Genomic DNA, 25,811 nt, shown 5'->3' with positions numbered 1-25,811 from the left:
TTTCAGCCTCTGCTTTGCCAGCATCTGCCTGTCTCTCTGACTCTCTCTGCTTGGAGAGAAAAGAGCACCGCAGTTGCCTCTCCTCTTGGGGGAGCCAGTGTGATAATCTTGCAGCTCTCTGGGAAGGGAAACAGGGCGGAGACACATCGCCTCTCACCTGTCCCCCGAGGAGGAGAAAGAGGCGGAGACTCGAGGAACTTGAACTCGTCCAGAAAGTTTACGCAGGAAAAAGAAAAAAAGGACGAGAGAGAGAAAGAGAGCGGCGTGGAAGAAAGAAGACGACGACGTCGCCGCCGCCCTGGGCGGTAGCGGGAAACAGGGAGGGATTTTCCAACAAGGAAACAGAAAGTCCGGAAATTGGGCAAGAACAACTTGCGCGAAGGGGGGACGTTTTTCCAATGCCCCCCCTCTCTCTTTGCAGAAAAAAAGAGCATTTTGACCTCCCTTTCCTGCACCGCCGGCCGGAGGCTTGTGACTAGAAACTTGCTTGACTTACACAAAGAGGAGACTCAGCTGCGACTTGTCTTCAGAAGATGCTCAGGGCGCGCGAAGGAGGCAGCTAAGTACTTTCCAGCCTCCCACGAGGCGGACAACTTTCCAGTCGAGGGAACACCTCAGCGGCGTGGGGTGGTGTTTTTATTTTTTAAAAATATTTTGTTTGGAGATACCCGTCTCCTCTTCTTTCAACGTCTCCTTTCAAACCTTTCTTAATTATTTAAAAGCACACACCACCACCACTGGGAAGCTGTTGCTCCGTTTTCCTTTGGAACGAACTTCTGGCAGCTGAGAAGTTGTGGGGAGAAAATTCCCTCACGCCGCCCAGTTTCTCGTGACTGTTTTCTGGGGCGTGTGTGTGTGTGTGTCTTGTTTCAGAGGAGGAGGCCTTCTTTCCCACCCAGCTGCCCTGGTGTGACTGACTTTCCCCTTCCTCTCCCTCCTTCCCCCTCCATGGAAAGCGGCTGCCATGGCTCTGAGCAAAGGGCTGAGGGTGTTGTGGAAGCAGGAACCCACGGCGAGCGCCCTGCTGGAGGCGCGCGGCCGCCAGGACTGCCTGCTGCTGGAAGCCGGCACGATGGCCACCCTCAGTAAGTGCCTCGCGCCCAAGTGGGTGGGGCGGGGAGAGGGTGGGGAGGTGGGCGACCTTGCTACTCTTGGAGCCCCCCACCCACCGGGTTGGAGGTGGCGCTGCCAGTCCAACATCCAGCCATAAAGACAACGGGCCCTCCCTCGCCGTTTGCCTCCTGCCCCCTGGCTGCAACTGGCATTCCGAGAGCTACACTGCTCCTGAGCTTGGAGGCTCTGTAGGGCTGCCACCTGGCACCTTCCAGATGTTTCTGGACTCCAACTTCCATCAGCCCCAGCCAGAGTTCTCAATGCTCTCAGGAATGATGGGAGTTGGAGGCCCAAACCTCTGGATGGCTTGCTAGGCAGCTGTTCAGGTTACTATGGCAAATCCCTTGGAGAAAGGGGGAAAACAACCATTTGAAGCCATTTAGGTCTAAGGCTATCGCTGCATCTTGTTGCCATGGGTTCAGTAAATTAATAAACCCGTGTTTATGTGGTGTTTTGGGTGCTGGTACAGGAGGAGACAGAGATGTGAATTGGATATTGTAAGAGGAAGGACTGTGTTTTGTCTTCAGACTTTCAGCTGTGTTCTATGGCTGTAGCCAACTTTCAAAAAGGAGAGGGAAATGCAGCCTCTTTTTCCAAACTGCAATGACTCCACCCCTTATCACCACCCACTGTTGAATTCCCTGCTAAAAGGCTACAGAAGTAATGGCCTAACTCAGTGGTTCCCAGTCTTTTTTTCCCCATGGAAAATTGCTGAGGGTCTTTGCAGAGCACTTCATTGTTTTTTTGCCCACTTGTAGCAGACGCTGCATGATTTTTTAATTGTATTTTATCGCTTTTTTATTTCTTCTATATTGTAAGTTGTTATATTTCATAACAGTCAAATTGTAATGCAGTAAAATACGAGATAAGAAATAAAAGAAGCAATTAGAATGCAATCAAGACTCAATATATTTAATGTGATGGATGTGCTGTCTCCTGCCTCCCACCACAAATCTACAGACATGCCGTGGACCACCTGAATTAAGCTGCCTGGCCACTGGTGGTCCATGGACCATAGTTGGAAATGCTTGGCCTAACTAAAGTCACGTGTTGTCTATCTGCAACCAGGAGCTTGACAACTCTACAAAGCAGTTTTACAGTTCTGGGCCAGGAACAAAAACAGGAAGGTTTATTGAGTCAGTTTTGGGAAATCGTATGTGATTGGTGGACTGCAGTAAAGAAAACCTGATTGAGATATTTGCAAAGCATTTATAAGTGAAAAATGAAATGGTCAACATGTCACACAAATGTGAGCTTGATGGCCTATTTATTTTATCAAGAAAACAAATTATTTATGTGTACTTTAAAGGTTAATATTGGATTAATATTTTAAGATACTCTCTCCGTCCCTTTTCTATTCTTCCATGAATCTGTTCTGCTTCACTTGTGACTTCTTGAAGGGATGCAATCCCATCTACTACGTATTATCTGTCCTGGGCCATACGTATCTAGAAAATGTCTGTCTCGGGGTAATGTTAATTACAAAAAACTTGCATACTGCAGGACCTGCGCACTTTGAGATAGGAGAGGGGAGTTTGTAGAGCAATCCTAACCATACAATGCTGGTGTGTAAGTGTTAGGATGGTGCACAATCCCCTCCCCATTGGTCTCTGTCAGCCAAGAAGAGCTCCAGTGGCAGGGGGAAGCCCTAGCTCTGCTGAAGCAGGTGGTATGTTATCACGGTGAGTCATCAGTGGAAAGACACGAAAGTAGACATTTTGGAGAAGGGTGCTGGATCTGCTGGGGCCTGATGCTTAGAACGAGCAGCTAAAATAGTTGCTCTCACCCTCCTCATTGGTTGGTAGGAGCTGACTGGACTCAGAGGTACTGGAGGATCTGCTTGCTGCTTGCCTCCTTGGCCCCTCATTAGGATTGCTGTACTCAGCTTTAACAGTACAATTCTGTGCGTATCTGATGAGATGTAAGCCACCTTGGCTGTGAGTCTTGGAAGAACTGCTCTCTGCCTTGCAGGCCCTTTTCCACCTGCCCTGGGTGGGCAGGGTCCTGACAGACTCCAGCTGCAAATGCTGAGGCTGTTGAACAGGTTGGTGTATTGCTAAGGGTTTTTTTTGTTGCTGATGGGATTGTTGCTGTTATCAATATTAATTTTTGTACCTTTTTTATTAGATCTGATGATGTTTTAATGTGGAAATTGTTCAGTTTGGTTGGGTACTTTTTGATGTGTGTTATTTATTGTTTATGACTATTTTTGTTATACAGTGGAACCTTAGTTGTCGAACGTAATCTGTTCTGGAAGACTGTTCGACTTCTGAAACATTCGACAACTGAGGTGCAAAATTAAATTGAGAAAATTGAGAAACACACTTCGGAAGCTGTTCAACTTCCGAGGTGCATTTGAAAATGGAAGCAATTACTTCCGGGTTTTCAGCATTTGAAAATCGAAACGTTCGGCTTCTGAGGTGCTCGAAAACCGAGGTTCCGCTGTATTTATAATTATGTAATCCCCCCCTCATGTTGTAAGCCACTTTGAGCATGGTTTTATCTATGGAAAGGTGGCATACAAATAAAATGATGTATGTAAACCCTGCTGAGTTCAGTTGGACTTACCTCCCATGTAAACTTGTATAAGATCTATATTATATGACATGGTATTATAGACTATTAAGAAGAAGAAGAAATGCAATACAAAGTACCTGTGAAAAACAAAGGGTTTTGCCATTCGTTCTGTTAGCATAACTGCTAGTGGAGGGGAACAGGTCTTCTAGAATTTTTAACCTCCTGACATAATACATACTCACCCAGGGGGAGGATTGTGAACGATTCTGGCTACAACCTGCTCCTTAGACAAGCCAGCCTCAGATTGAGAAAACTTGAATAGTGCCCTGCATAGCATTGCATACCCATGAGTATCAGCCTCATTCATCCTAACTGTAATAATATTATTTTACAAACCCAAGTATTTTTTATTTTTAAATGTTTGCTACGTTTAAAGTGCAGTTGCTTTGCAATCTTCTAAAGGCTCAATGAATGTTGTGGGTTTCTGTTGTTGCTTCCAGAACGTTAAGCATATGTTACTAATTAGGGACAAACCTTGGTATAAAGGCTTTGTTTTCTGTAATAACCAAAGTGTGTGTGTGTGTATTCTGAACAATACAGTATCTCTACATGCATAACCTTACATAATCTATAGGGTTACAATGAAGAAAAAAAACATTACATGGATGGATATCATCCTCATATTTGTCATTCCAAAATATCATAAACAGTGAACAATAACCAACATGCTGTTTAAAGCTTATTTCTACTTGCTGATTGAAAGAAGGGAATGAACTCTTTGGTTTCAACCCTCTTTTCTCTTAGGAGGCATGATTATGACAAAGTCCAAACATTGCTTGCATTTTTCAACACTTGCCTACGTCTTTAAATGTCATTACTTTATTTTTACAGTTTTACTGTAGTCTATTACTACAGTAATTCCTTTGTCTACTTAAGCATCTCCTGATCCAGTGACTCCATTGTACTTTCATTGGGAGATAAAGATGTGAAGATTTGCACAGGGAATGGCCCTGTTATTTCTTTCTCTCCTACAAGTGAGAAAGCTCTAGAATCACAGCAGGATTCCCAATTGCATGCATAGAGAATTATCTTCAGTTAGATAATTGGATAATGACTAAAATATATTGATAGTACTGTATGGAAGAACGTAGCCAAGATGTAGGGACACATTCCACTGCACACATGTTTATTGGGCCTGGAGATAGAAGGTTGATGCAAAACTGTCAATCTCTGAAATGTATTACAGTGTTACCTCGGGTTAAGTACTTAATTCGCTCCGGAGGTCCGTTCTTAACCTGAAACTGTTCTTAACCTGAAGCACCACTTTGGGGCCTCCTGCTGCTGCCGCGCGCTGCTGGAGCACAATTTCTGTTCTCATCCTGAAGCAAAGTTCTTAACCCGAGGTATCACTGTATTAGCACTGTATGTAAGTTTGTAGTCAAGCTGCTCAACACATAAGATAAGTCGTCTTAGGGAGACATCTCTTTCTGGCCCTTGCAGAGCACCTATATCACACCCCAACTTCTCCTACTCATTGCAGTGTAAGAGGTTGTGAAAGAAGCCAAATGGCCTGATCCTGTGCATATTTACTATGGAGTTAGTCTCACTGATTTTGTTGCAACTTACCTCTGAGTAACCATGAGTAGAATTGGGCTATAAAAGTATTATGGCATCTAGGAGACTTAATTTTATCATGAGTTATTGTACTTTAGCACAAACCATAGGCTTAAAGAAAAGTAAATCTTGCCAGTTTCTGTTGGCTTGCTGTATTATCAAAGGATTAAAAATAAATAAGAATTGTTGTCTTTTATTGTGCAATTCCCTTAGCGCCTGAAGAAAAGGAAGAAATTAAAGGGCAATATGAGAAGCTCATGGATGCTTATGGGTGCCTAGGAGAACTCCAGTTAAGATCTGGTAAGTACCTTAATGCCACTTTTAGAATAATAAGGTGAACAATGTGTCCTTCAATCCGACACAATGAAGTGAAACTATTCTTTGGTTAACCTTCAAGGACTAATTCTTTAAAATGAGTTGTGTGGTAATCATTGGATTTAAGGACAATTATTAAACAATGGCTTATTGCAGGGTTTCTCTTTTTTTAAAAAAAAACCTTTGCATTTACTAATAATAGCTTCTGGTTTTAACTTGAAAACAGCTTCTGTTTCTTTTTACCAGATTTGTTGTGCTCCTTGTTGGTCTTGGGTAGCTGTCCCATAAAATGCAATCCTACACAAGAGCTTCTTCCTTAGCAAATATGTTTAAGATTACAGCCTCAGTGAGTGGGTACTAAGTCTTAATTGACTTACCTATCAGTAAATGCTTAGGATCATGACTAGGTTTGCCTGCTCCTATCCTCCATCTCCTGTCCTGCCTTTGGGTTTTGTTTTTTTAATCTGTTGGGGAAATGATGCTCAATAGGTGAAAGATCTCAAATTGCATTGCTGCAGCCACAGAAAAATGATACCCTCTGAGCCGCTCCCTGACAAGTAACTATAAAAGACAGATTTTTGGGCTGCTGCTTTTATTATGCATTGAGGCTCAGGCAGAAATGCAGCAAGTGACCCCCTTTTTTCTGGCATGGAGATACAGTGCTTGGGAAAGCTGCACTTGTTCCCTTTTTGGCTTGCACATATCTGTTAAAAGCACAGAGCTCCGGCCCATAAAAATACAACAATTCTAAGGAAGTCAGCCTTTTCAGGCCAAGAATCAACAGCTCTACAGTGGTACCTCAGGTTAAGAACTTAATTCGTTCTGGAGGTCTGTTCTTAACCTGAAACTGTTCTTAACCTGAAGCACCACTTTAGCTAATGGGGCCTCCTGCTGCTGCTGTGTCTGTAACCTGAAGCATATGTAACCCAAGGTACCACAGTACTGAATAGCACTTTTCCCTTTTTATTTTGAATGACTATCTTTATTAACAGCAGTAGTTCATGGTTAACTAAGACTACAGCCCTGCAATCGACAATTTTCTCTGTTCTGGTGACCTTCTAATTTGGGTTTCCTGAACCTAGCATTTTCATCACAATGAGCATGGCTCCCTCCTTGGATTTCATGTTACAGCCATCTAATGTGGGCAAGGGTAGACAGGTCTGCACTAGGAGATGCTGACTATCCCTTTAACAGCTTGGGGGCATTGAGAGAGCATATAAGTCACTGCCCCTCCCAACCTTTTCTCCAACCTCTTTTCCTGCTGACTGAAGGCAATGGTGTAGCCCTGTGACAACACAAATGGAGCCAGGGAGGTGAGTGGCGTGGTAGTTGCTGCTTTGCATCTTGGTGCTTTGGGTATTTTAAAGGCGCAAGCATATCTCTGGAGAACCTGCTACGGCTAGAGTGAATGTGGTATCTAAAACTGAAAAATGTAAATGAAATAAATGGACTATAGCTTTGCCTCTTCGTTGGCTGGCATATGGTTTTATGCACATAAAAGCATCTGAAGTATTTAAACAATTTGTGAGGGGGGGTATGATGGAGTGTGGGCAGCTGAGTGCAAGATCATATGAACAAGAAGTCAACTTTCCAATGTCCAGTAACAAGGAATGTCAGGGGATGTGGTTATGCAAAACCAAAAATAATAATAATCCAAGAATTCTGTTCATATTTAATTAAGGGTTGTGAGAGCATGAAAGAGGCTGTGCCACAGACCAGAGGCTCAGCCATGGCCAGTCACAGCCCTTGAAATTTTCATAGTTGCCCTAGTACTTTGACAACGCATTAGTTACTTCTGAAGTCAACCCATGATAGAAAAGGTTTTTGTGACTCCATAGGATTTGTGCAGATACTGTCCAAACCATCCCACCCACCAATTTGTGGATTTCCTGACATATACATGGTGCCAGTTTCATTTCCATAATATGAATTTAAAAGAGTCTGCCTAGACACTTTGCTTCTTGCCGCAAGAAGTGTTTGGCTGGCTGGAAGGGAGAGACAGTGTGGTCGTTCGGCCCTTGAAACAAGTAGGCTCCCTAAGGAGGGTAGTAAGTCAGTAAGAGCATGAAAGATTTTTCCAGAATGCCTGATGATAAAGAAAGTTTATAGCGATAGCAGCAATAGCCTGAACCAGCTACTGGGCAGAAAACTCCATAAATCTTCTGAAATATGAATTAGTCACCGTGGGGAGACAAAACTGGTTTAAATCCAAACATTTGGCTTAGCTGGCTTATAAAACAGACAAAAAAGGAAGCATGACTGTTCTGACTAGCTATTCAGACAGTAAGCAGAATAGCTAATCACACTGGTTTTTCAGTCTCACTTTTTGGCACTAAGGACCTTCTGGGGGTTTAGTAGGAAATTCTTCCTTTTTGTCATACTGCAGAACTTGTGTGTGAATACTTTGTCTTAGTTCTTTGTCTGTGTTAGGCTGTCAAAATTGATAGGCTACAAACCCAACCATTTCCCATGCAAGATACTTGCACTATAAGGCCGGTGGGTTTTGCCTAGCTGATTGCCTGGGTAATGTTTCTCAAAAGCCAGAACTCGTAGTGGGTCTGATCAGCTAGAACAACTCACTAGTTCCCATTATTTGCCTTTGGGATGGGCTAGAGCAGAATGAAGAGCCAAGTATGTTATGGGCTGGGCCTTGCGGGGGGGGGGGGAGTGTTTTGTATTCGTTGGTTCGATTTCCTTAATGAATTCTAGTCTGAATTTATATTGGCACATAGCATGACAGTGTAGGAGACATGTGCAGCATTAAATGTAAGATGTTCCAAATGTTTTGAAATGTGTTAGATGATTTTTTTTAATTAGTTGGGAAGTTTTTTAGGTGGTTTTAAAATTGTTTTTAACTGTTGCAGATACATTTTTATTTCATTTTGAACTGTATTATTTTAACTTCTTGATGTTTTGCCCTGGGCACATTTGGGAGAAAGGGTGAGATAGAAATTTCATAAATAATTGCGTAAATAACAAGAAGGTGGTATCCGAATAGCATTATTAGAGCTGATTAGAGTTGGGACTCTATCAACAGCTGGACTACCTTGTTTTCTATATGTCTTAAATAATGCATCCCGTTACAAGACATTTTTCTGATTGACCCTTAGCATCCTTCATGAGCATTTCCCTTGAGAGGCCTTTCACATTTATTATCAAGCAAGTGGCAAAATATCTGAATGTTGTCATGCCTCTTAGACCAGCTATGTTGGTTAGTTTTTCTTTTTTTTATAAAACGTTTTATTTAGCTATGAAATTGTATTTTAGACATAGCATTGTGATTGACTGACCCACAGACTCACTGTTAGGAGTAAAACTGACTTGAACCAAAGCTTAAGTACCTAATAGAGAAGCTCACAGATTGACTTTTATGAGCTTGCCGCTTGAAACAGCAGTCGTGGATGTCTCCTGAGAGTGGATTCAGTCACAAATAAGTGCTCTTGCTTGTCATTCCAGGTGGCCAACTTGTTAAGAGCAATGTTTCTCCTGCCATATATTTTCAGATATTATGATGGATGCTGTGGAGGGAATGAGTACCTTTTTCACAAAGTACTCCTTTCCTGCCCCAGATGTTCCCCAGCTTGGGGGGGGGGGGGAGGAACAGCTGATGAGATCATGCCCTTAGACTAGATTTTCTCCTTGTACAGCAATGAGGATGGTTGAGTTGGCAGTTAATGCAATATTTCTGTTCACACTTGTATGTTCTATGTGAGAAATGTTTTCCTTTCACAGATTTATACATTTAATCATGCCAACATAGGTTTCTGCCATACCTACAGTTAGTCCCAGACCAATGAATTTAATCTGGTATCAGCTTGACATTGTCACCTTCTGAAACAAAAACAAACAAACAAAACATATTATGAGATACAGTGGTACCTCGGGTTAAGAACTTAATTCGTTCTGGAGGTCCGTTCTTAACCTGAGGTACCACTTTAGCTAATGTGGCCTCCTGCTGCCGCCACGCCACCGGAGCACAATTTCTGTTCTCATCCTGAAGCAAAGTTCTTAACCCGAGGTACTATTTATGGGTTAGCAGAGTCTGTAACCTGAAGCGTCTGTAACCCGAGGTACCACTGTATTGACAGGCTGCCTTTACAGAAAAGGTCTAGAATGGAATAAGTATTTGTATTCCCATGTAATTCTAATGTGCCTGTCATTTTCCAGGCAACACCACCCTGCATTTTCTGGTCCTTGTGACAGGCTGTGCATCAGTGGGGAAAATACTTGATGCTGAAGTTTACAGAATCACGACAACAGAATTCTGTCCTCTCCAGGAAGAAACTAAGGAAGAAGATCGTGTTTCTGCCTTGAAGAAAATTCTTAATTCTGGGGTGTTTTATTTTTCTTGGCCAAATGCAGGGTCAAACTTTGATATCACTGTCCGAGCCCAAAAACAGGGCGATAACAATTATGGAACTGCAAACTCATTCTTCTGGTAAGTGCAATATGTTACATCCTAGATTTGGTCATTCCTTAGCTAATATGTCCTAGACTTCAAATCCATGTGGATTTCTGCTTCATGAAGGACTGGAATCTTTTTGGGATCTTCTAAAGCATAGCAATAAATGCATTGCTATTATAGCTAGAGAGTGTCCTTTTGTGGGAGGAAAAATGTCATATTTCTAAATAGAATATATATGGGAATAAGTCCCACTAAACTTAGTGAAACTTATATTGGATTGGATTGCCAATGCACAAAGCTTTAAGAGCTGGTTCACACATAGCTCAGGTGTGCTGGGTTGTTAAATTTATTATTGCATTTACATCCCACTTTTTTCTCCAGGGAACTCAAGGTGTTGTAGATGTTTCTTCCCCCTCATCATTTAATCCCCATTACAACCCTATGAGGAAAGTTAGACCAAGAGGCAATAACTGGCCCAAGGCCACCAAGTGAACTTCATGGCCGAGTGGGGATTTGAAACCTGTTCTCCCAGGTCCTAGTCCAACACGTTAACCACTACACCACATTGGCTCTGTAAGCGGCAGGGCACAATAGTGAATTGAAGGCTCACATGCTTCCCCTCCCCTTGGTGAATGGAACCTTTCATGTGAATCAGAGTTTGTGAGCCCTGAGATTTGCCCTTGGGCCCTGCTGTGTATGTGAACCAATCCTGGATGCCTAACTATTTGTGAAGCAACCATTTCTGAATGTTTGCACCTCACTTTAAGCAAATCCCGAGTACCTGCAACTTGTACAGTGTGCAAATTTAATTTTTGTGTGTGTTAAATAGAGAAGATCAATACATTTTATTTTCAACATTTTAAATAATAAATGGCAACTTCTGCATAATGTATGCAGTGATAATGATACCAAGCAAAATGAAAGTTAGCAGCTGCTTCTGAGCATGGCGCTCCTTTTGCAGCCCATTGAAGGTAAATACAAAGCCCAGTGAAAAATAATTGAATTGGGATGATTGGGCAGGCCTATGTCAATGTAAGCCTGCATGAATTATTTATCTAAATAAGTTTTAAATGCCCAGGCACCAAGCTATTTTGGCCAAAGTTTTGTTGTTGTTGTTGTTGTACGTGTACTGTAGATGATACTGCAGTTCTGAACTTGTTAAAGGCGTTCAAGGTACTTAGCTATTATTTTTCTTGACCAGATATGCTTGACACATAGTCACAAAGCGAAGGTGGGCAATAGATCCAGTGAACATTCTCCTGGGTACTAGTCAAGACAGCTGAATGCACCATCATAATTACAGTGGTACCTCGGGTTAAGTACTTAACCTGAAACTGTTCTTAACCTGAAGCACCACTTTAGCTAATGGGGCCTCCTGCTGCTGCCGCGCTGCCGGAGCACGATTTGTGTTCTCATCCTGAAGCAAAGTTCTTAACCTGAAGCACTATTTCTGGGTTAGTGGAGTCTGTAACCTGAAGCGTATATAACCTGAAGTGTATGTAACCTGAGGTACCACTGTACTTCTCTATATGGCACTCTCCCTGTGGCCTTCAGGGTTCCATTAGGCCAGTAAGAGCATCAGGACAGCTCTGCTGCATCAGACCAAAGAGCTATCACATCCAGCATCACATTCTCACATTGGGCAACCAAATGCCAATGGAAAGCCTGCAATGAAACCATGAACCCATAAGCACTCTCCCATTTGTGATCCACAGCAGCTGGGTTCAGAGGTGTACTGATGCTGGTGTTTCCATGAACCACTTCTGGGCTTCTCTGAGACCCAGTAGGACTGCTGCGGGAAGCAGGATCCTGGGCAAGATGGCTATTTGGTCTGACCCAGCGTTTCCCAATCTGGTGCTCTCTAGATGTTTCGGACTGCAACTCCCATCATCCCATGCTTTTGGGCACACTGGCTGGTGCTGAGGTGAGTCCAAAACACCTGGAGGTTACCAGGGTGGGGAAGCCCAGTCTGTTCTATAAGGGCTCATCTAATCAACCTTTGGCATGTTGATTAATAGACCTAAATATATTCAAAATTTTGTGTAATTTTTCTTGACTCAGTTCTCCTAAATTCATTTGACACAATTTGACCAAAAGTCCTGGTTTAAATGGGAGAGATTTAAATTATATATTTAACTGAAATCAGTGGGACTTTTTAAAAGCATGTAACTTTTACCTGGATCGTGTCCATTATCTGCATCATGTGGTGGCATTTTGAGATGCAAGTGGCTTACAAGAGTGATATCAGTACAGAATGTAGTTTCACAGAAAACTGCTGACTTTATTCAGAGGAAATTGTATTTAATGAATTAGTCTGAGTGAGTAGTAAGTAGCTTCTATCCAGATATATATATAGACAGTATTCATATTGCCAGACAAACAGTATGGAATATTAAACATAGTCACATGCAGAAATCATCACTACATTGCCTTTACTGGTTATATTTCCTTTCAGTAGTGCTGGGAAATCCAACAATAGCTGTACACTTTTTGAGTGGTATCTAACGGTACCTTTGTCTTAGCAAAATGTACTTCTGTTCCTGGCAAGGCAAGGCACCCAATTTTCACTGACTTCCCTACTGCTGTGTCCCATTCTGTTCTGGAGGATCCCCTGATCCCAAGGAGCAGCTTTTAGGGAAATGTAAGTGTGTTAGAGGAGTTGGCAAAAATTGGGTGCATCCATTAAGGCAAAACCACAACTGAATACAGCCCAAAGTTTTTTAATATTTATGATCCTGGAAGATTACATATATTAATATAGTAATTGTAAGCCCAGGGCATGGGGAGATTCTGCCTGACTACAACAGTAAAAACAGGATCTTTCAAGGTCAAAATATCTGATGGGCTGAATTCAGCTTGGTTGGTCACAAGCTATGCAACTTTACCACACGATATAGGTAATAATACTTTGGTGTCACCAAAGTATTATTACCTATATTGTGTGGTAAAGTTGCACTACCTTTATTTTTTCCAGATTTGATTGCAAACAAGGATTTCATGACTAAAAACCATTGAACCTGCACTGCAGTTTTTCAGGTCACAACCTGAACTATGAAATCCTCCTATTAAAATGTCTGTGGTTCTGTGAGTTGCTACCTTAACAGAATATTTCCCAAGGTTTATCTTCACTGTAATATTGGCTTTCTGGCAAGAAACAAGCAAGACTGGAATCCTTTCTGTGGCTTGAACTCAAATAAATTATAAAACCTTACCAAGGGATAATACTTTAAAGTTAGCTTTGTTAATAATATATAGTACACCTAGTGAGTGATTATTATTGAATCTTGCAGGAACCAGCTACTGCATGTCCCCTTTAAACACTACCAGGTGAATTGCTCTGATTGGCTGTTAAAAGTGATCTGTGGTGTGGTGGACATTCGCACTCTGTACGCTTCTCACAAGAAGGCAAAGGCCTGTCTCATCTCCCGGATCAGCTGCGAGAGAGCTGGTGCCCGGTTTCACATACGAGGAGTCAATGATGATGGCCACGTTTCTAACTTTGCTGAGACAGAGCAGGTAAGGGCTGGATCCCATGTCTCTAAATAATTGATTGCATTTACACAAAGTGGGGTGGCAGTTGAGGGATCAGGATGACATCTTTCACAGTGACAAGTGACATGAGAGAAGCTAGCAAGTGCTTTTCAGAAGTAGTGTCTAACCGCCCACAGTATGTTCATTAACTCTGCTTTTTTCCTTTTTGTTCATTACACATGTCTACAGAAGAATACACCCACTCCATTCCCTCCTCTTCAATTCGTTTGGCTTGGAGTTTGCATTCCTCCCACCCCCCCATTTGATTTACAGTTGAGAACTTGTGTATTCTGCGGTTGGGGGGTGGGAGTGTGATTTTTCAGTACATTTAAAAAAATCCCTGAGTGGGGAAGAATAGAAGCAAAATAAATTCTTCTTGTTCATTATCACACACTTTCCCCATAAGGATTGTAGACTGGACTAGGTTCTAATCAGAGATTCTTTCCTGAAGCTTTAATAGTCCATACCAAACATCTCATGCACAGGTAAAGGGAAATGTGAGTTTATTTGTGTTCACAAGGACACTAACACCAACCCACCCCCAAATGTAAAGTGTATTTTATGACATATTTTAACCATTTCCCTATGGTATCGTAAAAGGCAATTTATTTTTAAAAAAATTATGGAGCAGGGTTTGATTTTGAAATGATCATATATTGCTTTTGTGTCAATCTCTTCTCTGTTATCCTTTCTTCTGCTTTAAAACAAAAATAAATCATGAATTCCTGTCATCAAGAGTGTAATGTTTGTCACCATGATACCGTAACTACCAGGCAGGTGGTTCAACTCACCCTTTTTCCTGTGACTGGATCCCTGCATTCTTCAGTGACAGCACAGTGCAAGAGGGCAAAAGTATAAGTCTATCTTTAGTCACACCCCTGAGCATTGGGGGTTAGCATTCTGGCTAAGAAGTATTGATGCCCCTGCTTTCTATACATATATCTAATTCTTTGGCAGCATTATTTCTTCTTACAGCTAAAGAAGGAATTATCATCACCACCACCATCATTATAATCTGTCTCATTAAGCTAATGATTTGAAATACTTTGCTGTTGGGGCCTTGTTTCCACAGTGTAACTGAGAGGCCTATTTTGCACATCATAATACTAAACCATGTTTTAACAGTACGTGCATGAGCAGTAGCAAAACTCTTCCCTTCTTCCCTCCTCTGGCATGGCCATGAGGAGAGGATTAGAAACAGACACTTCCTGTTTAGACTAACTAGAGATTTTCATTGCATCCAAACTGGGGTAGTGTGTCAGGGAGGACAGATCTCTAGTTAGCTTATACTTAAGCTCTGTCCAAATGTTCATTTTGGTATCTAGCTATTGAGATACCATCTGCATAAGAAATGATGCTGTGGTATGCAATGTGCTAGAAGATGGATAGTTGTTTCGGGGGGCGTAAGTAAGAGAAAATGCACTGTTGGGGAACTCTGGCAAGGGGTAGTGTTTGCTGATCCGGGATTGAAATGCTACTCACTAAAAATGAAGCTGTCGAGTGATGTTCATGCACCTACTGTCTTAAAGAGGAAAACTGGGAAGGATAATGGACATTTCCTTTGCATCGTTATGGAAACTGAAGTATAATAGAATCATAGAATTGTAGAGTTGGAGGGGACCATGAGGGTCATCTAGTCCAAGCCCCTGCAATGCAGGAATCTTTTGCCCAACGTGAGGCTCGAACCCACAACCTTGAGATCCAAATGGCACCTATGTTTGTTGGACTTGTGGCCTATGAAAAGCATTTCAATAACAATGCAAGAAAGCAAAACAGGTGATAACTTTAATCACAACGTGCTGATTTTATAGACCCTACTGGCGTCATAAACAGCTTTTTATTCAAATGCTTGCATATAAAAGGCAAACTGTACCTGTATTCATACAACATATTTAATCATTTTGCAAAAAGGAAAAAGAGCGCATGGAATCTTGTTCTACTAGTGCCTGACTTATGGGTTGCAGGCTGCATGTACATTGCAGTAGCTTTTATATTTTCCAGACAGTTTTAGTTATTTATTATTCCCTACATTTGTATCCCACCTTTTCTCCCAGGAGCTCAAGGTGACATACATGGTTCTTTCCTCTCCCCAGTTTATCCTTGCAACAACCCTGTGAGGTAGGCTGGGCTAAGCTGTAAAGAGATGTAGAAAGTGGAGTTCCTGAAAGGCCAGTGTTAACATTCTATAGCCATCTAAATGTGTCTGGGGAGGCTTGGGTGTTACTGGTTTGTTTTGCCCCACCTAATTGATCATGAGATGTGGCACACACACACCATTTGAATGGCAGTGCCGTCAACTTGGGGGGGGGCAGCCCCCTCAAATATTTCAGGGGGGCAAGGGACGGCTTGGGCGGCTGGCCCAAGGTCACCCAGTGAGCTTCATGCCCGAGTGCAGATTCAGTCCCTGGTCTCTCAGGTCCTAGTCCAACACTCTAACCTCTACACCTGCCTGGCTCTCAGCCTTGATAATATTATGGGGATCTTGGCATTATTATTTTCTCTTTTTTTTAGTTATGTAGCGAACATGATTTCTTCTGTGCATGCTAATGTTCAAATAACACAAGTCAAATAAAAACACTGTTTATATGATGCTAAGATAATTTGAGGCCTGGAGCAGAGTAGGAGGAAGGGAGCTGACAATGATTTTCAGCGTTAAGGCTCCTGTTGCCTGGGATACAGTGACTAAAATATAGCTTGCATACTGTCGGGTATCACTATTGTCACATTGCAAGAACACCTGCACTTCTCTTCAGGGGTTAAAAAGTGTATAGAATCGTTGGGTTTCTGCAAGGGATTTCTCATGTTCATTGTCCAACTCGCCATTGTATCAGCCTTGAGGGCTAAGCATCCTCATGAAGAATAAGCCTGTTGGCAGCTATCAATTGCATTTTTCTCCCTCTCTCATAATAGTTGAAGCCAAGGCCATGCAAAGAAGCTCGATGTTGGACAATTGAGGACAGACCAAAAGGATTAGCAATTGTTTGCTGAAGCTTGAGAATGATTGTCGAGCAGGGATGGAGAATCATTTCCAGTTTGCGGTGGGGGGTGGTGGATGCTGCAGTGACCTGTCCCCTGTGGACCATTCACCTGTCATTTACCTGATGTCACCATGACATCACCTTAACCATTTTTGAAATCAAATCATGTGGGGAAAGGCATAATGTTTTGCAAGCTCTGCCAATCAGCTGATTGGCAGAGCCTACAAAACTCTGTACCTTTGCAAACACTGACACTTCACAGACACACTTGCAAGGGCACAAGGCTTTGCAATCAGCATAGAGCTGCATCTTAACCTGCTCCGCACCTGATGCCATATATATATGTAGGGCAGGTGGGCACGGCTTGACCAAAATGGCCTTGCAGGCCAAATGCAGAGGCCTGCCAGTCTTAATAAGGTCTGCAGGCCAGAGGTTCCCCACCACTGCTGGAAAGCATTGCTTCCTTTATAGATTCAATTTATCCTTATATTTATGTTAGGAGATATTTGAAACTGGAAAAAGGGCATGGAGAAAAAGGAGTGATTATGCCTTTGCTGCTCAGTGCACTTGAGTGAATAATGGAGCTCTATATTTTTGTTCCATGGAACTTTATTCAGTCACTTTAATATGGAATATAAATTTTACTTTAGAAATAGTAATGAGCACCATTTTTAACCTGGATCACTGCTACAGGAATGACATGACTTAAATTTTGGAAGAAGTGAAGATATTGAATCTCTTGTAACTGGGGACTTAATCATGTGGTCATTCTGGAACTAGGCTATCAAAACATGATAATTGGCTCCATATTGTCTAGGGGGGTATTCATATAAACAGATTAAAATGCAGTGAGGTCATTCCCCCCCCCCATTTCTAGCCACATATTTACATTGTTTTTGCATTAACTTTTTTGTTTACTTTTTTTGTTTCCCATCCTTTGACTCTCCCCAGAACCTCTACTAGTGAAGCTCTCATCTGAGGCAGTGACTATTAGGGTATGCTCACATTACTGCTTGCCCCACTTCCTTGGCAGAGAGTGATAGTTGATAGGTATGAGATTGTTATTTATGCAGACCCAGAAGAAAAATAAATCTGCACTTGCTATCCTCTTGTAAACGTAGATCTGGGAAAGGTATGGGTCACCCTTATCAGTCTCATCAGGTCACCTGAGTCGACAGAAACGCTTTTTCTAATGCTGATATTGGAAAGTGGCATATATCCATGTGGTAGCGATTGTTGGCATTCTGGCTTAAAACACACCCAAAACATGCCCTAAATATTAAGCTGAGAGAAGGAAGCTAGATAGAGTTAGCGAGAATCGTTCTCTCTGGAACTAGCAAAAGAGGCATTGGGTGAAGTCACCACCTCCCCCCCGCCAGCCTCTTTCTCATTCACTTATATATGCATCACTCGCAGCCGCTGCACTCTTTCCAAACAGGGCTGCACCTCAGAATGGCTCGAATCCAGTCCAGTTTGGAATGCACAAGCCTAGGAGGAAAATCTCTCCTGCTTTCTTAGCAGACTACTGGATAATCAGTGATGAAGTAATAACTTGGCTGCTTCTAATTCAGTGGAGAAAAAATTGTTTCCACTTGCTTCATAATGACATGCTGGCTCTCCTCTTTCATGAATAAATGGCACCCCAGGAACCTGGATGCTGAGGGAAGGCTCTCTGACCCCTTTACATTGCATTAGTTCTGACATTTTCCCCTGGTTTCAGGAGAGAAAGAAACAATTAGCTTTATCTCCAGGCAGCTCTTTTATACATAAATGGTATTCCTTTGTCTCCCACCGAGTTAGCCTTCTGGCATTTCAGCTTGGCTATGAGTCATCTCTTCTTTTTTTTCTTTTTTTTGGTGGCTGGAAATGACTCACTGCAACAGGCGAAGAAAAGAAAACAAACCAATTTCAAGTCTTTTTGCTTTCTAAACTGAAGCCAACACTTAACGTTTTAACTTATTTGGCCATTTTAGTTTACAAGCCTGATAAAACTAGCAGGAACACACAAAACTGCAAGACTGAGAACTGAAAGAAGGTAGGGTGGGGAGGCATTTGACAACCAGTGTACAGGTCATATGAAATTGGGGCTGCTGGGGGTGGGGAGGGAAGAGCAGTGGCAGAGGAAGGGGGTGCTGCGGCTGTGGTCTGCCCTGGGTGTCATCAATGAGGGGGGGGGTGTGACAAAATGAGGTTTTTTAAAAATGGGCTCACGACATTATTTAGGAGTGACGTGGTGGCTTAGGCACCTGCAGGTTCTGCGCTGCCTGAAATGGCAGCACGGGACTTGCATCTGCCTACTGCCTCTCCCTCAGCTGCCCTACAGCTGAGGGGGAGGCATCGGAGAGGCTCACCCCCATGGGCAGATCATCCCACCCCTGGCTCCAGGACATGCCCCTGCACCAGGCACCCGAGCGGCTAGCTACGCTGCTGGGGAAGAGTGCCATTTTCCCACTCAGGGTACTGCAGTAGGGCACTTGGTTTGCATGCCGAAAGACCCAGGTTCCATCTCTGGCATCTCTAGGTAGGATTTGCTGGGAAAGACTCTTGGAGTTTTGGATTTGATATCCTGTGTTATCACTACCTGAAGGAGTCTCAAAGCAGCTAACATTCTCCTTTCCCTTCCTCCCCCACAACAAACACTCTGTGAGGTGAGTGGGGCTGAGAGACTTCAAAGAAGTGTGACTGGCCCAAGGTCACCCAGCAGCTGCATGTGGAGGAGCGGAGACGTGAACCCGGTTCCCCAGATTACGAGACTACCGCTCTTATCCACTACACCACACTGGCTCTCTTGTCTGAAAACCCTGGAGAGCACCTGCTAGATAGTGTTGACAATACTGAGCAAATAGACCTAGCAGCCTCCTAAGGCAAGCAGCTTCCAGATCCATTGGTAGATTATTTTACATTCTTTTTCATATCTCCAGAAAGAGCCTAAAGTTTTCCTTCTGTGGCATATGACACAGGGGAAGAATGGGATTCTCTTTGTGGGATTTCTTACAGAAAAATATAAATTCATATTCCCCTCCCTTTCTCTCCCCCCCCCCCCGCCTCCACTTAAGGCATTTAGTTTGTTCAGTGTGATTCATGTGCCCAAAGAAGTGTTTGATTTAGCCATTTCTACCTTTCCCATCACTTTTAAAAATGGCATTTAAAGTGTGCAAAAGACGGGTGTTCACTTGTGCATGATGTGCACATGTTACAGATCTGCTGTGGGGAAATGCTGCTTCAGCAGCCGCCAGGATTACAGCAGCCGTTGTAATATTTGGAGCTGCTTCAGTGGTCAGAACAGAGCACAAACCTGTGTGTGGTCCTGGGCATTTTCTCATAGTATCCTTATTAAAAGGAATGAAATAGAAAATTCCCTTGATGGGATGGGACTTGCCCATCATGAGCACTCTGGCATCCACCATATTCATGAAGTCCATTAATTAAGTGCAGTTATACTGTTCAAACCAGTGATGGTCCTTGTGTTCACATTTCCCCTGTGGGCATTGGTGCTGATCCAGCTGTCTGCCTTCATCCTGAGCAATGCAGCGTGCTTATAAAAGAAGGCTCTTGGGTGACTTGTCCGATACCCTTTCTTTGCTGAAAGCTCTTTGTGATGAACAATGACACCACTATTATATATCGCAGGTGGAAACGGGCCAGGATTTAATTGCTAAATATAGGCCAACGCTGTTAAGTTTGCCATTGTGCTATTCTTTCCAGGGCCGTGCCTTCATCTCTGCTTTTAGCTGGCCTAAAATTGGATATGGGTACTGGGGGAGGCAAAGACATAGGCACTCACAGCCATCCATCCATCCAACCAACCAACCAGTGTGGTGAAGGCCGCCAAGTGACCTTGGATCTGTCAGAATCTCTCAGCCGTAACCTACCTTACAGGGTTGTTGTTAGGATAACATGGAGAAGTGTGTACACTGCCTGAACTCCCTGGAGGAAGGGCAGGGTATAAATGCAGTAAATAAATAAGTATTGGCGATACTGTTTGTTCTGAGATAAAAAATTTTTTTACAGATCATCACAAAAATAAAAGTGGTTAGGGAGGGGAAGGAAAATAGTGAATTGATCTTGGGAAAGGAGATGAATACCAAGTTAGTCAGCCCAACTATTTTGTTTCCCTGACGGTCCTCAGGCTTTTTGTTACTTAACATGTTGCCAAGGCACAATGTGTGATTAACAAAAATTAGTAAGTGTTGTAAGTGAAGCTAATACATCCACTTACCACTACCCAAGAGTGGTCCTAATATGTGTGACATTTCCGGGGATGGGGCGGGGGAGCGGGAGAGAGAGAGGTTGTGCCTGCCTGCATGTATGTATCGGGGTAGCTAATATTTTTAAAAATAATAATCTATATTAAATTTTAGAATAACTAGCCTTTTAACCTTAGGACTCATGTATCTTTAGTATTTGCATATAAGAGGGCATTGCAGCCAGTGAAATTCCTGTATTGCAGTCTGCAAGGATTTGAAAATCTTCCTCAGCAAAAGCTTTTTCATTCATCCAACTATTAAACATACATAAACCCTAATGTTGAAAGACTGGCCATCCCAGATTCATACTTGTCATATCAACAGCAAGTTAGTTGTTCAAATTTGTCCAGTTGACTAAATAGCACATATTCTTTTCTTTGGTCCAAATAGATGTCTTATTTCCCATGTATTTTTGCCATTTTTTTTTAAAAAAAAACAAAACCTGAAGATACCTCATATTCAAGCTGAAGTGATATCTAGCTTTGCATTTCAATCAATATAGTCATACACATAGTTGAGAAGTGGCCAAAAAATTGCATTGATCTGAATATGCTTTATCTCTTTTGTTTCTGTAGACTATCTATTTGGACAATGATGTTTCTTCCTTTGTTCAAATCAGAGGCTCAGTTCCACTATTTTGGGAGCAACCTGGGCTACATGTAAGTAGCAAAAATCACTAAGGCTGCAGTCTCAAGGCAAGAGGAGGGATTGTAGGCAGTTTAACCACCATATCCAATGCCCTACCAAGCATCAAGAACAGAGGAATGTTATCCATCCTTTTTTGCACTTTGATTAGTTATTATTTAAGAGCTTCCTTCCCACTGGGAATAATGGGAAGAAAATAAAGAGTCTGAGGGGCTGCTGAACATGTCTGTCTTTCCCCCTGGATCTGGATGTGATGTCTTTGAATCTAAGCTGCTTCCTGGTCCTCCCTTGGCATGCCTCCTTTTGGCCCTACTGATGGTTAGAGTTTTTGGCATCAACTGGGCCAGGACATCCAGGGGTCCGGTTGCAGGGAGGAAGTACCCATCTCCCTCTCCAGTTATTGGTGCTCTGTCTCTGACCTTGTAGAGAGAGACGTGATCTATCTTACAGCCCCTGAGATGTCAAAGAGGCCTGATGCTGTGGTTAAGGTAACTTTGAAAGTTGCTATGCCAACATTGGAGACATTAATATTCAAGGTGCTGAGATTTTAGATTGTGTTTTAAAAAAAAACAAAAACTTGTGTGCTGTGATTCAGTGCTTCTTATAAAGGCCACTGTCTAGCACTATTGGCTATGACAAAGGGAGGCACCAAAAGCAGTTTTGTCAGCCACAACCTGAAATGGGTGCCTACAGATTGCATTAAAACTGTTTTTAGAGAATAACTCCTATATTTGAATCATGAATGGCTCCATCTCTATATCACTCTGGAAGATCATATGGTCTGGTTTATACAAAAAAGCTGTTAACCTGAAACTTAATATGTATATTTTAAAAAATATTGATTATTCAAAACTGGACCTGTTTGTTTTTGTAAGCTCAAATACTTTTTATAAGCTGATTATTTCTCCTTTAAAACAATCAAACCTGGCTAGCTAAAGACAACACTTTCTGCTTGTTTATTTTTTAATTGCAGTGGTTCAGGCATGGTCTGTGCTTTAAGACAGCAGTTATATCTGTGTATGTACAGAATAGATGCTTACATGAGCTCTGGAATGTGAGTTAGGGACAGATTCAAGAATGCAATGAATACAGTGGTGTTTCCCTCAGCAGCTATGCCTGTTATATTCATTGGTGGCCCAAAGGAAACTCACTTTGACAACTGGAGGATCAGTTAGATAGAGGATTCTGGGCAAGGTGAAACCATGGCCATTCACTGGGTGTTAATATGATTTTGCATTCATTTGTCAGTGTTGTTTGCTAATAAAATGTGTAATTTGTGCTTTGAGTGCCATATGGGGGTGGCAGTGTGGTTGCTAAGAGATAATAAAGGAACATTTTCTTTGAATGAAAAAGGGAGACATCTAGTGACTCATGTTTAAAACTATTGCTTTCTATTATTTTCATTGTTATCCACTTAGGTTGGCTCCCATCATCTAAAACTCACCAGAGGCCTGGAAGCTAATGCTCCTGCTTTTGACAAGTAGGTTTAATTGTGACGCTGCTGATAACTGAGTAAAATCAGATGTTACTGTTTGCATTCCAGGGTTTCCCAGAACATCTTCATGGTGTCACATCTTTCTTCTTTCAAATCCCACTTCAAAACTCACCTTTTTATGAGAAGCATTTTGGTTGAATCCCTACAAGTGCAGGCATAACACTTAACCATAGAATCATAGAATTGTAGAGTTGGAAGGGATCCTGTGGATCGGGTAGTCCAACCCACTGCAATGCAGGCATATGCAGCTGGCCCATATGGGGATCGAACCTGCAACCATGGCGTCGTCAGCACCACGCTCTAACCAGCTGAGCTAACCATATATAAGGGATCAAATACTGGCTGTGGGGTCAGCATGCTGCTGTCCACTCTCCTCTTGCTCAGGAACTCCTGCTGGTCATTATGCCAGCATCTGGCTGTGGAGCAGGGACAAATGTCAGGGGTTTCGCTAAGGAGAAAAAGAAGCCGTCTGCATTGTGGCTGCTACATCTGAAGACAGTAACGCTACTAGGCTTATTGAAATTATTGTCTTAATCAGAGTTTAGGTCTGGGGTTAGGAAACCTTTTTTTAGCCTAACCCTCATCTCCCAAAGGGACACATACTAGTGACAGGTGGGGCCAGATGAGAAGTAGGTTTTGGGTTTGGCTGGAGCTGGCGCACACGCAACTCGTCACTATGAACACATACAGCACACACAGCATGCATATCAAGCACCTGTATAGTTTGCACGCATATGCTTGCAAACCCACCCATCCCACTCCCCAGCTGGAATAAAATAAGGATTTTAGGTTTTTTTCTTGTAACACTTCAAACAGCGCTGGATGCTTCAGTTGAGGGAAGAATCTCATTTTTAGGGATAGGGAGGGGAATTCAGTTTGTGTGCTAGAAAGGTGGGATATTTTGTAGCACTAGTAATACCTTGAAGGAAGATATCTTGATCTGCCACCCCAAAAAAAAAAAAAAAAAGAGTTAACTGTGCATTTGCTACCTTTATTGCACAGTTGGTTTTGAAGACTAGTAGATTTCCCCCACCCCCACCTGTATAATAAGCTGTTCTTGCATTTGCACAACCTCTTAGGAACTACTAAAGCCAGCTAAATGGCAGAAGGCTGTGTGCAAAGAGTGGTGAACGGCTATTGAAATAGATGAAGATCCCACAGGTAGAGCAACTCAGGTGATATAGGAGGGAATCAGTCCATTGTAATGCTTCTCAGAGAAAGTTGTGTGTGTTTTTAAGGCTGCCCCTGCTCCTCATCACGTGTTTTAAGAAGAGTTATAAGACTCAGCTATACAGCTGCAAATAAAATGTTTTGAATGTGTTGAAAAGTGCAATATACAACTGTGACGCCAGATGGCAACTGTGAGCTATAGCAAATTCAATGCATTTTTCAAAACGATTTTTAAAAAAAGCATTTTCACAATCTACTAGGGTAGATTCCATCCGAGAGCATGTCGAATATTTATGAAACCAAAGCAATCTGTTTCTACTTTTGCAGGCATATAATGCTCATGAAAGAACAATATGGTAAACAAGTGATAGTTAACCTGTTAGGAAGCAAAGGAGGAGAGGACGTCCTCAACAGGGCTTTCAAGGTAAAAACAAAGAGCAAAGACATGTTTGTTTAGTATAACTGGGATTCTTGGGAGACTTCATAAAGTTTGTATGTATGAATGTTTGCTAAAAATACATTCTTATCTGACCTTTGCAGTTACCATCACAATGTCAATTGTAAATGTCATTGTAAGCACATCAGTTAAACTGATAAAGCAAACCATTCTTGGTTAATTAAGCCTATACAGACATGAAAATTTTACATGTATTTTAATATGCTATTTTATTTTACAATTTATGCTTTTTAAATTGCTGATTTTATTTTGGAAAACATTGAATTAGCTTGATTTTTAACACCTGGGTTTTATAGGTAATTTTAACATACATGCTATATTTTATATAACTGCTGATGATAAATTCTGTTAAATAAAATATTTAAAAAATCAGTTCTTTGAAAATCATCAACATTCCCAAAGGAAGGATATTTCCATTTAAAGCAGAGTTTGCCAGATCATATTATTGGTATTTTAAATATTTTAAAAATTAAATAGCAGTATGCCTTTGAAATTCCAACCATACTTGTCACTGAGAAAAGAAAGAGGAACACATACAATTAACTACTGCAATTGTCTTTAATCTTCCCACCCAACAGCCCCCTTGCCCTGTGGCAGGCCTGAGGAACCTTTTTGACCTGGCAAGCCAGATCTTTTATCTCCTTCCACCCTGCAGGCAAACTTTGACCCATAGGTAGTTTTGCCCACCTGTTAAGAGTTGGCAGGTGCAGGGAGATAATGAACAGATTTCAACTCCCCACACAGCAGCTGTTGCACGGGGAGTTCAATCCTGCTTTCTGCAGGCTTCTGGTATGCAGAGGCATTCCCTGCAGGAGACTCTCTCACAGACTCACACAGAGCAGGATGTGTTCAATGTGATCATTGTCCATGCTGGCTTCCTACAGTGAACTAGGGCAACAGCCAAACCAAGCTTCCACTGTTACCCACCACGTGACATTACCTGCCCATCACTGTGATGTCACCTAATTGACAGGTGGGCACAGTTTAGAATAAATGGTTTCTTGGACCCAAATTGGTACCCCAGGTGGACCTGAAGTCCCCCTCCTTTTATTAAAAAATATATATTTAACAATTGATATGTTTTGATATGGACGCGGGTGGCGCTGTGGGTAAAACTTCAGTGCCTAGGACTTGCCGATCGTCAGGTCGGCGGTTCGAATCCCCGTGGCGGGGTGCACTCCTGTTGCTCGGTCCCAGCTCCTGCCAACCTAGCAGTTCAAAAGCACCCCCGGGTGCAAGTAGATAAATAGGGTCCGCTTACTAGCGGGAAGGTAAACGGTGTTTCCGTGTGCTGCGCTGGCTCGCCAGATGCAGCTTGTCACGC

The 25,811-nt window shown here is 42.4% G+C and overlaps 1 protein-coding gene and 1 long non-coding RNA gene across 4 annotated transcripts in view; one reads left to right on the top strand and one right to left on the bottom strand.

The window, feature by feature from the left end:
* Positions 1-25,811, top strand: part of SYNJ2 (synaptojanin 2) — a 51,915-nt gene continuing 26,104 nt past the window's right edge. Inside the window, exons 1-7 of one of the 3 annotated variants that reach the window (XM_083434034.1) lie at positions 1-1,085; positions 5,458-5,544; positions 9,727-9,997; positions 13,255-13,480; positions 21,296-21,379; positions 22,784-22,845; positions 24,358-24,454. In XM_083434034.1, the coding sequence (XP_083290160.1) occupies positions 965-1,085; positions 5,458-5,544; positions 9,727-9,997; positions 13,255-13,480; positions 21,296-21,379; positions 22,784-22,845; positions 24,358-24,454 (948 nt within the window). In that variant the 5' untranslated portion in view covers positions 1-964. Of the gene's footprint in view, positions 1,086-5,457; positions 5,545-9,726; positions 9,998-12,586; positions 12,606-13,254; positions 13,481-21,295; positions 21,380-22,783; positions 22,846-24,357; positions 24,455-25,811 lie in introns of those variants that run through there. The other 2 variants (XM_083434033.1, XM_083434035.1) reach the window with 2 other exon arrangements.
* LOC310674706 lies at positions 18,219-25,550 on the bottom strand. Its single transcript, XR_014509720.1, has 3 exons — positions 25,175-25,550; positions 22,810-23,002; positions 18,219-18,347 (listed from the first exon to the last, which is right to left on the bottom strand). It is a non-coding gene; the product is annotated as an uncharacterized lncRNA (long non-coding RNA).

This window comes from Podarcis tiliguerta, assembly GCF_965153285.1.
Source record: "Podarcis tiliguerta genome assembly, chromosome: 3".
NCBI classification, from domain to species: Eukaryota; Metazoa; Chordata; class Lepidosauria; order Squamata; family Lacertidae; genus Podarcis; species Podarcis tiliguerta.
The sequence above is the reverse complement of the archived record's forward strand: the minus strand, read 5'-3'. Positions and strand labels throughout refer to the sequence as shown.